The sequence below is a fragment of the Sinocyclocheilus rhinocerous genome, unplaced genomic scaffold (genome assembly GCF_001515625.1).
Source record: "Sinocyclocheilus rhinocerous isolate Xijiao unplaced genomic scaffold, SAMN03320098_v1.1 scaffold677, whole genome shotgun sequence".
Classification (NCBI taxonomy): Eukaryota; Metazoa; Chordata; class Actinopteri; order Cypriniformes; family Cyprinidae; genus Sinocyclocheilus; species Sinocyclocheilus rhinocerous.
The window spans coordinates 820,216-831,476 of record NW_015633185.1 but is presented as its reverse complement, the minus strand read 5'-3'; the positions used below and the strand labels follow the sequence as shown (position 1 = coordinate 831,476).

The window sequence follows — 11,261 nt, the reverse complement described above, 5'->3', positions numbered from 1 at the left end:
TCCTTTATATCTTGAGTTTTAAAAAATTTTTTTTTTTTTTTTTTTTTTTTTGTGCATATCTAGGTCCACCAGGAATGCCAGGACATCCAGGAAGAGAAGGGCAAAAAGGAGGAAAAGGAAGTGCAGGTACCTGAAACATTATGCAATATTTTTATTTTGTGGAAAAACATTCACTATCATTAATTCTGTGTTGAAATCACAAAGTAAATCAACAATTATCCCAAAAGCCTAAGAGGTTCAAGTTTAGAGATACAGGCCATAAATGCTGCAGCTGACAGGTGCTAATGCTGTAGCACTAACAAATACCCTAAAATCCAGTTGACTGACTAATCCCTACCTGTATTATATATAGACACATCTCTTCTGTGAACACTTGACTCAGTCCTGTTAATGCTCTTACTAAAAACATGAACCTTTTCCAGATGTTGCCTCATCAAAATTTTAAAATGTGTATGACAGGTGAACATGGTCCAGAAGGACCACCGGGTTTCAGGGGAAGAGATGGTCAGCCTGGACCCCGTGGAGAGCCAGGACCCCCAGGAGCCGGAGAGAAGGGTGAAAGGGGTAAGATACTGCATACTTGGAGAATATGGCTCTTGAAACATGATAATAGCGTTTAATTTTTAGTATTTCATTCAATACAATTTAGGGTTCTCATACACAACATAAATTTGAGAATAAAACTACTGTTTTGATCTCATTTACAATGTGTCTGTGTATCTGTTTTTTCTCCAGGTATTCCTGGTCTTCCTGGCTCTCCTGGTCTTGTTGGTCCACCTGGGCCTAAAGGTCAATACAAAACATAGTTTACATAAAGGCTGATACTTATTATATTCAGTGAAATTAGCTGTACAGAATCATTTGAGATTGGCAAATGAAATGCATTGGCATAAATATATATAAATGTTACATAATCATTAAGCAGTAATGCAATATTAGCATGTGTTTGATCTTTGTTCTCTTTTTGTTTGTTCAACAGGTGCTAGTGGTTTACATGGTAATCAACTCTTTCTTTACAAAAAATATTTTAGCGCAATTATGTTATTTTTGTGTTATAAAATAATGACATTAACAAAAAAATAAATAATAATAAAAATTCTGTGCAGGTGAACAAGGCCCTCAAGGCTTCAGAGGTGAACCTGGCCCTGCCGGGCCTAAAGGTGCGTATCACAATGAACACTTGGTATGTTTTCAAAAAGCATTATATAAACAAAATCCGAATGTTTATAGATTTTTTAAAAAATTCTTTACAGGTGAAAGAGGTCTCTCCGGTCCACCTGGAATTAAAGGTTTGTAACCAATTATATGTCAGCCTGAAATACAGTATCCAGTTCGTTAGTATAGTCAATGTGAATTCATGTAAAATTATGTGTGTTGTATCAGGTGATCATGGTGATAGAGGAGAAAATGGAATGCCAGGTGTGTATGTTTGTACTGAGCCATATCAAAGAACTTTATTCATTTGTGCCATGTTTACAAATATTTCATTCATTGTTAAATCACTGTACCCTTTGTCAGGTGTTCCTGGTGCTGCAGGACGACAAGGGCCATCTGGTGAGAAAGGAGCTAAAGGATCAGCAGGTGATTCATCTGTAGGAACAGACACAAACCTGAGATTTTTGGCTTTTTGCCATTTTATTGTTAGAATAGGGAGAGAACAGACATGTGATAGGCAGAAGAGTGTGGAGGGGGATCAGCAAATTCAAAACTCAAACCTGAGTCCAATTCGGGTTGCCTGTATATAAGCATTACATGCATACAGGTCGACATCAGACAGAGCTATATTTTTAACCGTGACGTGTTGGCAATCAACACCCCAAAAAATTCTGTTTCAAATAAATGCTGTCATTTAAACTTTCTATTCATCAAAGAATCCTGAAAAAAATGTATCACAGTTTGCACAAAAATATTAAGCAGCATGACTGTTTTCAACATTGATAATAATAAGAAATGTTTCTTGACCACCAAATCAGCATATTAGAATGACTGAGGGACACTGAAGACTGGAGTAATGGCTGCTGAAAATTTCCTTTTCCATTACAGGAATAAATTACCTGTTAAAATGTAATAAAATAGAATATAGCTTTTTTTAAACTGTAATATTTTTTCACAATATTTTTGTATTTATAGTTTGATGATGCAGTCTTGGTGAGCATAAGATACTTCTTTCAAAATCATTAAAAAATCTTACCGACCCCAAACATTTGAATGTTAGTGTAAATAAAGTCTCAAGTAGATCTAAATAGATGGAAAATGGCCAGAAATTGTTTGTTCCATTCATTTGTTAGCTAAAGCTATTTTTCTTGAAACAATATCACTAAATAATATTACTATATTGTATATTCCAAGACTGGATTGCTTAGTTGCTTAATTGGCTGTGGGTGCATGGAATCTATTAAAGTTCTATTATTATCAGGACTTCTTTAATGCAAATATTGTATTGGTATAAAAAGAAGTCCCCTCTGAGTAATTTTTGTCATTTCATTCTAGGGCCTCAAGGACCTGATGGTGAAAAGGGCCAAAGAGGTGAGTGACATTTTAAGATTTGATTATTCCAAACCAAATTTTTTTTTCAATTTTGACCTATATCTGCATCTTTATTTTAATCTTTGTCTGTATTCTGTGTCATTTTTGTTCATATCTAGGTGAGCCAGGCTCAATTGGCTTACCAGGAATCAGAGGACCAGCTGGGCCACCCGGCGATCCTGGGCAATCAGGTATAAAAGCATGTAGAAAAACATGATCCTCATTTTGAGAAAATGATCTAAAGCTGCATGTAATAGCACGGTTCCTATCATTTGCCATGTAGTTATACACATTCAAATTACTAAAGTTTGATTTTTAATTTTTTTCCTCTTTAAATCAGGAACTTCAGGGATTCAAGGACCTCCAGGTAACCTGACACTTGAACTGCATTCTTTTCTCTAGTCTACCTGATTTATATGTTACATTTTTATGCAGTTTATATTTTTACAGTTTATCTGAACTATGTATGAAGATATAACGGTGATCATGTTTGCTTTCTTTTCTCATAGGCCTACCTGGCAATCCTGGTCAGCCTGGAGCTAAAGGTGCTGTGTGTTTCAGTAAAATAGACTACAGGATCAATGCTTAGCTGCTTTTTGAAGTCTTGTGTTTTTAGCGATATATTTTGTCTTATTTTTGGAGGTTAGAATCATGTGTGCTACTGTGTCTATAAATGTCCAAATAATGAATCTGAAAATGTTCACAGGTGAGACTGGTGAGGCTGGAAGAGTGATCAATGCAGGTAAGACTACATGAAGTATTACAACACATTTAACAGTTCACTGTGCAGTGATGTGAACTTACTGAGAGTTTTAATTTTGCAGCAGGTTCTAGCTCAGTGGCAATCCCAGGACCACCTGGGAGCCCTGGTCCTCCTGGCCCATCTGGAGCTCCAGGACTCTCAGGTATGTTCATAATCTTCACACTGTTAAAAACCCAGATCACAAATCCAGCCAAATCAAAATACCTATCTCCTGTTAACCAGTAAAAACACTGTGCCAGGAATGTTTGTTGATTAAAATAAATTTTTGCATTATTTAATAATCACAACTGTCTGTTTTCAAATTATTGACATATACTAACTAATTACACTGTTTGGGTACATCAGTATATTTATAATTTAATTTTATGGTATGTCTTGTGATACTAGGTCCCGTTGGCCCTGCTGGACTTCCTGGTCAGCTTGGTAAATCTGCATTTTTCATCTGGAGTAATATTGTATAGTAAAATATAAATTATATCCAAATGACCTTCCATGCATCCATCCATCCACCTTGATTTTTGTGCAGGTCCTAAAGGTGATAAGGGAGATCAAGGAGAACCGGGTATTGTTGTTAACGCTGGTGAGACTTTGGTTGCAACGCGAGCAGAAAGTGAGTCAGAAAGTGAGATCTAATTTGAACATTAGTAATGCATTAGAAATGCATTAATATAACACTTGCATATCTGACATTTTTAGGACAGTACGGTGCTGCACATGTTGGTGTTACTGGACCACCTGGACTTCCTGGTCCCCCAGGGCCTCCTGGACATCCAGGTACAATATCCATAAAAGGTTTCAGGATCAACATCTGTTGAATGTCTGATTTTTTTGCCACATAAATTGTCTTTTAAATGTGAAATTTAAGAGTTTATGAAATTATACAGCTTTATATATGACAAAATAGAATTTTATACTTTTAGAGTGGATTATATTTGAATGCATTTAATCAATTTTTTCACCCTATAGGCGATTCTAGACCAGGTCCACCGGGACCACCTGGTGAAACAGGTGCACCAGGTAAGATGAAGTAAAGGAGTAGTATTCTCATATTCATACCTGCCTATTGTGGCATACTCTTCTCAACTCTTTTGTTACTGTCTTATAGGATATGGCAGACCTGGTCCTAAAGGAGACAAGGGAGAACCAGGAAACGTTGTGCCTAATTCAGGTTTGATTACAGTATATATCTAGTATTATACATTGTTCTAAGGGTGTTGTGGTTTTTTAAGTCTCACAATTTTACAAATGCTGCCTGCACAGGAACATTTTTTGCGGGACCACCTGGGCCACCAGGACCCCCAGGGCCTAAGGGAGTGACAGGTTAGTCTTACCCAGAACTGGTGTTTAGTTGATTCTACTTGTTGGTACCTTTATTCCAACCAGGGGTGTACATTTCGTCTAACAGTTGGGGGGGACAATAAACATAACATTTCTCAAGTGCAATTTTCGAAGGGGACACAAATAATACAGCTAAAATTGTACTTGTAAGGATATGTATGCACAGAGGAAAGCCTTACTAACATTACCATTAGTGTAGCGGGAAGACTGTGCCAAATTAGACAACGTCAAGCTGTTGTGGTCACTCCGTGACAGCGCTTGTGTCCAGTGTAGACGTGCCAAGTCCGCGGTTTCCTCGTGGAATTGGACTACTTTATCACTGTTGCCACGGGTTGTTTTTCATGTCCGCGGGTTGAAGCGACCCCAATAACGTGTATTTTAGACCCCGGAATGCGATTTTCACCGGGGGACCCCCTCGAAACGCTAGTTTTGGGCTACTTTTGAGTAGCAATTGGGCGGGTTTTGTTGTGAAAACCTGGCAACCCTTTCTGTCAAGCAGGTAACGTTATTATTGCTAACATAGCGACTCATTGAAAAATACATTGGCATCATCTGTATTAAAGAGAAAATAATCACTTCATCTGATGTTTAAGTGAATAAAATAGCCTTGACAGCCTTACTTACTGGAATTCCACAACTTTGTTCTCTCTCACCGCCGGACTTGTGTGTGTGTAGGTGATGTAAAAGAGGAAAGCAGGCATTTGAACCAAAGCACTGTGAGGCAAGGGAGGGGGAGACTCAAACTGTTTCTAAACTTAAAACGCATTTTTGCCCCGTTTGTGTTGTTTTACTACTTACACAATTATTTGAAGTATAAAACATTGTTATTTACAATACTCCACCCCCCGGGATTTCCGCCTTTGATTCCAACCTATCACCAGTGAAGGCACTATGAAAATGTGATGTCAGAAAGTAGAATATTTAACTATTATCAGATATCTAATGATACATTTATGTAAATTTCAGGTGCCCAAGGTCCAAGAGGATACCAGGGTAAGGATCTCTTCTCCAGCCAACACTTCATATTGGTCACAAGAATTGATATAAACAGTTACACACATAAATACTTAGACAGGTCACCATATGCCTTTTAATAGTGCTTTATTTATCATGTGACTTTATTTTTTAGGAGAACCAGGTCAACCTGGCCTTCCAGGTAGTTCCGGTAGAGTTAGTAAGTTAAATTTTTTTTGACACATTCATTAACATTGTGACACTTACAGCAACAGATTTGGTCAAAAATTAGTTTTAATTATGTTTTGTTTGCCTTTGTTTAGTTTATGTTTATTAGTTTTTGGCACTTAGACCCTATAATACTTAATTTGCTGTTAAATAAAATATTGTGAAGAGATTATAAGTTTTTCAGTGTTCATAAAAACAATAAATAGTATGGAATTAATTTTTTTTTTTTTACTCTATATAGTCTCTGAATACGGTGTGGCTCAAGGTCCACCTGGTCCCACAGGACCTCCTGGACCACCCGGACGAGATGGCCGTAAAGGTAAAAACCTTGACTAATGATGGGGAGACATTGTATTAGGGCTGTGCAATTAATCGCATGTGATTGTCATGTGCATCTCGTCAGTAAAGCCAGTTCCATGATTGGTAGTAAATCTCCATCACCTGCTTTCAGATGGAGCGGCATTTAATACACAGAGCCGTAGTTCACTGACAAGCTAGGCAATATCGCGTTCATAATCGAATGCAATTCATCTGTGATTATGAACGCAATATTGCCTAATTGTCAGTGAACTATGGCTCTGTGTAGTAAATGCCGATTAATTGCACAGCCCTCCATTGTATTCTGTTTCATTAATATCTATAGTACAATAATCTTTAAAATAATCTCCCAGGGGATCCTGGAGTACCAGGCACATCAGCATTCCAAGGAGAATCAAGAGGTAAATATTAATGTTGCACTGTACATGTTCACCCAAAAATTACAACCCTTGTCTCGTTCCAAATCCATAAGACTTTCGTTCATCTTTTGTTCAACACAACTTACATTTTTTTCCCCATGTTCTCTAATCCTATTAATTTTTTGGTGAACTAAATCTTTAATATAGCACCATTATTAGATTATCAAACGAGGTTCCCAAAGCAAAACAGTACCGTAACTCTTGTGTCACTTCTTGTTGCCGTCAGTATCAGGAGCAGTTGCAGTCGGGCCACAAGGGCGGACTGGTCCTCCAGGACCTCCTGGTCCACCCGGTCCTCCAGGTCATTCTGGTGGATCCCATTCTGCTGCAGACTATCGTCGTTACATCATGGAGTATATGCAGAGTGAGTACCTGTTCATTTGGATGATCACACTGCTGCTCCTGAAGGTCATTTTCTCATGAATGTGTGACATCCTTTCCACAGGTGACAGCATGAGGCAGCATTTGTCTAGTATTCAGGGCCCACCTGGTCCACCTGGGCTTTCAGTGTCTGTAGAGGATGTGGCATCTCGGGTTATCGCTTACATTCAGCGTACGTTAAGATCTGCTGTGTAATGTTTAATGAATGTCTGTGCATCATGCTGCATTTGTGGTAAAATATATCATTTTGATTCAGGCTCTGGAATTAGTGGTAACAGTATTAGCCAAGGTCCTCAAGGACCTGCAGGACCTCCTGGCCCACCTGGAAGTATAAGTGCTGACTACATCATTTCTCTCTTACAGAGTGAGTAAACCATGTCAGACCCACTTGTGTATAAATGGTCTTTTGAATCTTGAATCTGAGAGTTGACCCAGTGACTTTCTTCTGCTCAGGAGAAGATGTGAGGCGTTATGTGGTTGGCCCTCCAGGACCACCGGGTTCACCTGGGATTAGTGCTAGTACCTTTAATGCACAAGAAGTGGCAAACTATGCCATCAGAATGATGAATGGTGTGTCTTTAATCGGAATCTTATTTTGAAGCTGCAATAGATTGAATTCTGTCTTTCTAATGGCATTTGTGAATTTGTTTTTAGAGCAGGGAATGACAGGCAGAACTGGACCACCAGGCCCTCCCGGCCCACCTGGCCAGCCAGGTGCTTCCTACAGTGACATAACCGCTCTGCTTCAGAGTATGTGATTCTGTTCAAAATGATAGTGTTTTAGATGTGATTTGTAATATTTTGTTTTATAACATGTAAAGAAGTTTCCTTTCCTCATATTCCACTTTGAATGTGTTTGAAGGGTCAGGGCTTAGTGGAAGCATAGGACGTCCTGGGCCCCCTGGTCCTCAAGGAATACAGGGACCCCCTGGTCCACCTGGCACCCCAGGAGGCTCCTCTGCAGTCTCAGGTTACAAACTAGAGGAAATCCAGCTCTACCTACAGAGTGAGTCCTCTCATGGGTTTTATTGTACTGTCTAATACACTTTTGCAGTTTTGCAAAAAAAAAAAACTCATTATATGATTCTCTGTTATTTAGAATCTGGTTTTAGGGGACCTCCAGGCCTACCTGGTCCACCAGGACCCCAGGGTCCTCCAGGAGACACTACTGGCCTTGTATCATATACAGGATCTTCTGCGCGAGAACAGATCCGTGCTGAGCTGCAGGACTACCTAAAGAGTGAGTGTCACTCACAACACACTCTAATCTGGAAACTGACACCTCAGTGTAACTTTACAACGGTGGACATGGACTGATTTTTAACAAGTGATCTCACGCCATTCTACATTCTCAAAGTTGAATGCATGATTTTAAACTGTCTGTGTCCTAGATTTGTCTGACCAATTCCTGGAAACACTTTGTGGTTGATTGCCGCATCAATAAATAGTCTCATATTTTTTCAGGTGACACTATGAGGCGTTACGTACACGGTCCCCCTGGGCCCCCCGGACTGCCTGGTCAGAAGGGTGAACGTGGTGAACCTGGACACAGTTATCACAATGCCAGAAGCCAATACCGCTATGGCTCTGAGATCAGTGAACCAGTGGACTACTCCAATGTTGCACTCAAAGTGACTGATTACATTAAGAGTGAGTACAGTATCATCAAGTCCTATGCACCAGAGTTATATTCATAATAAAGCAATAAAATTAATTTAACCTTGTGATTCTTGAAAGAAATATCCACGCTTGCAATGCAGCAAAAGTACAGTTATAGTCAAATATTCTAGTCATGTTAACAAATATTAATTTATTTGCAAGTATTTTTTAAAATATGCACAAATTTACTCTTGTGTGCCTACTATGCAGAAAACAGCTGTGGTAATGTTTTCTGTCTTGTCACATTCCGTTATAAATTATATGAATCACAATAGACTATATTTTCAATTCAAAACAGAAATTTGACAAAGTTGTTAAGTTTGCATAACTGGATATTACTGATGATCGTTTAACATTTTTATCGTAAAATAGTTATATTAAATGTACTTACGTCTTACCTCACACTCTTTCATTAAAACAGAAGCGCTGCACTGGAATTCATGCTCGACTTCTATGGGATTACATTTCTGCCACATTTCTTCTCAAAATATGATCTTTCGCGCGCAGAATTGCGGCAGAAATGTAATCCCATAGACTTCTGTGACTTTTTCTTTATTGTTTTATGAGTACTGTGAATTTGGAAATACTAGTCATTCACATAGTTCTTTAGTCAACTTTATATACCCTGTCGGCAACTGATGTTGAAAAGACATCAAATTGACATCAAAATTGACATTAAAAAAAACAGGTCAAATATGCAAATCAAACTTGACATGACATTGATTTTACGTAAATTGAACGTCAAACATATTGGCCTACATATACATTAAACCAATTTCAATGTGGGATTAACTTCCTATTTTCACCCAATTACTACAGGAAGAAATTGCTGTCCAAACTGAATTTAAAATTGTTACAGCATCTTGACGAATATTTGACCTCAAATTGATATCAAGGTGCCCACTGGGTCAAAGACTATAAAATACCTTAAAGGCACTTTGACTGGGTTGTAGGGAAATATGCATATTTGGATGCAGCCATTATTTTTTGAGTGAGTCATTGAGTCATTCACCTAATCAATTTGTTCTAAAACACTGACTCATTTAGGAACAAAACACTACTAATTGTGTGTGTGATTCTGCTTTGGCTTTGTTTGGTACTGCGAGTATCTGGCGGTGTTGTGTCTAAAAGACAAAAGTAGAACAAAGCACAGTAATAATAAGCAAATCCATCCATTTTCCAAAATCGCTTATCCTATGCAGTCACAGAGGTACTGGAGCCAATCCGAGTGTCTTGGGCCATAGTCAGGGAAACACTGTGGACAGATGGTCAGTCCATCACAGGGCTAACAAGCAAATCCATCTTGCTTGTTTCCTTTAGATCAAGGTATACTGCAGGACCTGACAGAGGGATACTGGAGAACACAAGCAGGAAGGATCCAAGGACCCGCTGGGCCTCCTGGTCCTCCTGGGCCACCCGGGTACAGCCGTGTGATTGGTTCCTACGGAAATGTGACGGCTGACTTAATGGACTTCTTTAGAAGTTAGTGTCCACTTTTACTCACATACTTTATCACATATACTGATTATATATTTAATCACCATATTTGTCTTGTATCATTATTTCTAAACATTATTCATCTTTTCAGCATATGGGACCATCCCAGGGCCTCCTGGCAGGCCAGGACCCAAAGGAGACAGAGGATACCCTGGACCTAAAGGAGAAAAAGGTACCAGACATGATTCATATAGCCCTACTGGATAAGGAATCAAGAACTGAAGTGCTGCCTGCTTGAACATCAAAGTGAAGAGCTGCGAGTATAGCTGTGAATATGCTTGTATTTGATCTACAGGGGAAATGGGGAGCTCAGGGATACCCGGCCTTCTGGGACAAAGAGGACCAGAGGGACCAAGGGGAGAAAAGGGTGAAAAAGGTTAGAAAACTACATATGAGTCGTAGTATACTCGGCTTCTCATCATATACTGTATCCTAGCATGAAAGGTTATAATATTCAAGGTTTTTATGTTGTCATCATCATCATCAACCAGTATCTAAAAATCATCAAATAATGACGTATTTTAAGGGAGCGCTGGATCCAGCAGTCAGTCTGACATGTATCTCCATATTGAATTTAGGTGATGTCCAGACTGGTAAATGGATTCGGACCAATGGTGTGTAAGGGCACACACATTTGCAGCAGCACACCTTTGTGGATGCACTGACAGTGTAAAGAAACAATATACATCTTTAAGATAATTCATTTAACTATAATTCATAAACTAGCCTCTTTTTATGAAGTAACACAGCTCAGAGGCTTGTTTGGGTCCTATTTTATCACAGTGTACAGTTTTATAAACAACAAATGCATGAAATATTATAATCCATACATTCCAAACAATTTTCAGCTTTACTAGCATGGGTTTAAGACATCAGTCTTAGTTTTCATTATCTAACATTGAATATAGCACTTGAAATGTACTTTTTACCCAGTAGTGGGCTTTGTTATTGCCTTTTTTTGTATTGTATGAATCTTGTCTATGGTGATGTTTTGCATTGCAAATGCACAAAAAATCAAAATGTAACATGAACAAAAAAAAAAGAGATCTTAAGCACTTGAGATTTTTTAAAACCATGTGAGTCATTACAAGTAAAAAGCCACTGAATATGTAACAAAGAATAGAATATGATTTCGAAAGTAGCTTAATAGTTTCAATACCGAACTAGAAAAAACACCA

General features: G+C 38.5%; 1 protein-coding gene across 6 annotated transcripts in view; it reads left to right on the top strand.

Moving 5' to 3' along the window:
- Positions 1-11,196, top strand: part of col17a1b (collagen, type XVII, alpha 1b) — a 21,552-nt gene extending 10,356 nt beyond the window's left edge. For 2 of the 6 annotated variants that reach the window (XM_016556762.1, XM_016556756.1), the window contains 36 exons: positions 64-126; positions 460-564; positions 736-789; positions 980-997; positions 1,107-1,160; positions 1,254-1,289; positions 1,384-1,419; positions 1,519-1,581; positions 2,491-2,526; positions 2,646-2,717; positions 2,867-2,893; positions 3,036-3,071; positions 3,233-3,268; positions 3,351-3,431; positions 3,677-3,712; positions 3,816-3,899; positions 3,986-4,063; positions 4,256-4,306; positions 4,395-4,457; positions 4,550-4,609; positions 5,594-5,620; positions 5,757-5,801; positions 6,051-6,128; positions 6,481-6,528; positions 6,773-6,910; positions 6,992-7,099; positions 7,184-7,291; positions 7,381-7,497; positions 7,582-7,677; positions 7,790-7,933; positions 8,027-8,167; positions 8,392-8,577; positions 9,907-10,068; positions 10,175-10,255; positions 10,379-10,459; positions 10,662-11,196. In XM_016556762.1, the coding sequence (XP_016412248.1) occupies positions 64-126; positions 460-564; positions 736-789; positions 980-997; positions 1,107-1,160; positions 1,254-1,289; positions 1,384-1,419; positions 1,519-1,581; positions 2,491-2,526; positions 2,646-2,717; positions 2,867-2,893; positions 3,036-3,071; positions 3,233-3,268; positions 3,351-3,431; positions 3,677-3,712; positions 3,816-3,899; positions 3,986-4,063; positions 4,256-4,306; positions 4,395-4,457; positions 4,550-4,609; positions 5,594-5,620; positions 5,757-5,801; positions 6,051-6,128; positions 6,481-6,528; positions 6,773-6,910; positions 6,992-7,099; positions 7,184-7,291; positions 7,381-7,497; positions 7,582-7,677; positions 7,790-7,933; positions 8,027-8,167; positions 8,392-8,577; positions 9,907-10,068; positions 10,175-10,255; positions 10,379-10,459; positions 10,662-10,705 (2,693 nt within the window). In that variant the 3' untranslated portion in view covers positions 10,706-11,196. The remainder of the gene's footprint in view (positions 1-63; positions 127-459; positions 565-735; positions 790-979; positions 998-1,106; positions 1,161-1,253; positions 1,290-1,383; positions 1,420-1,518; positions 1,582-2,490; positions 2,527-2,645; positions 2,718-2,866; positions 2,894-3,035; positions 3,072-3,232; positions 3,269-3,350; positions 3,432-3,676; positions 3,713-3,815; positions 3,900-3,985; positions 4,064-4,255; positions 4,307-4,394; positions 4,458-4,549; positions 4,610-5,593; positions 5,621-5,756; positions 5,802-6,050; positions 6,129-6,480; positions 6,529-6,772; positions 6,911-6,991; positions 7,100-7,183; positions 7,292-7,380; positions 7,498-7,581; positions 7,678-7,789; positions 7,934-8,026; positions 8,168-8,391; positions 8,578-9,906; positions 10,069-10,174; positions 10,256-10,378; positions 10,460-10,661) is intronic. The other 4 variants (XM_016556760.1, XM_016556759.1, XM_016556757.1 and 1 more) reach the window with 4 other exon arrangements.
- Positions 11,197-11,261: the final 65 nt, after the last annotated feature.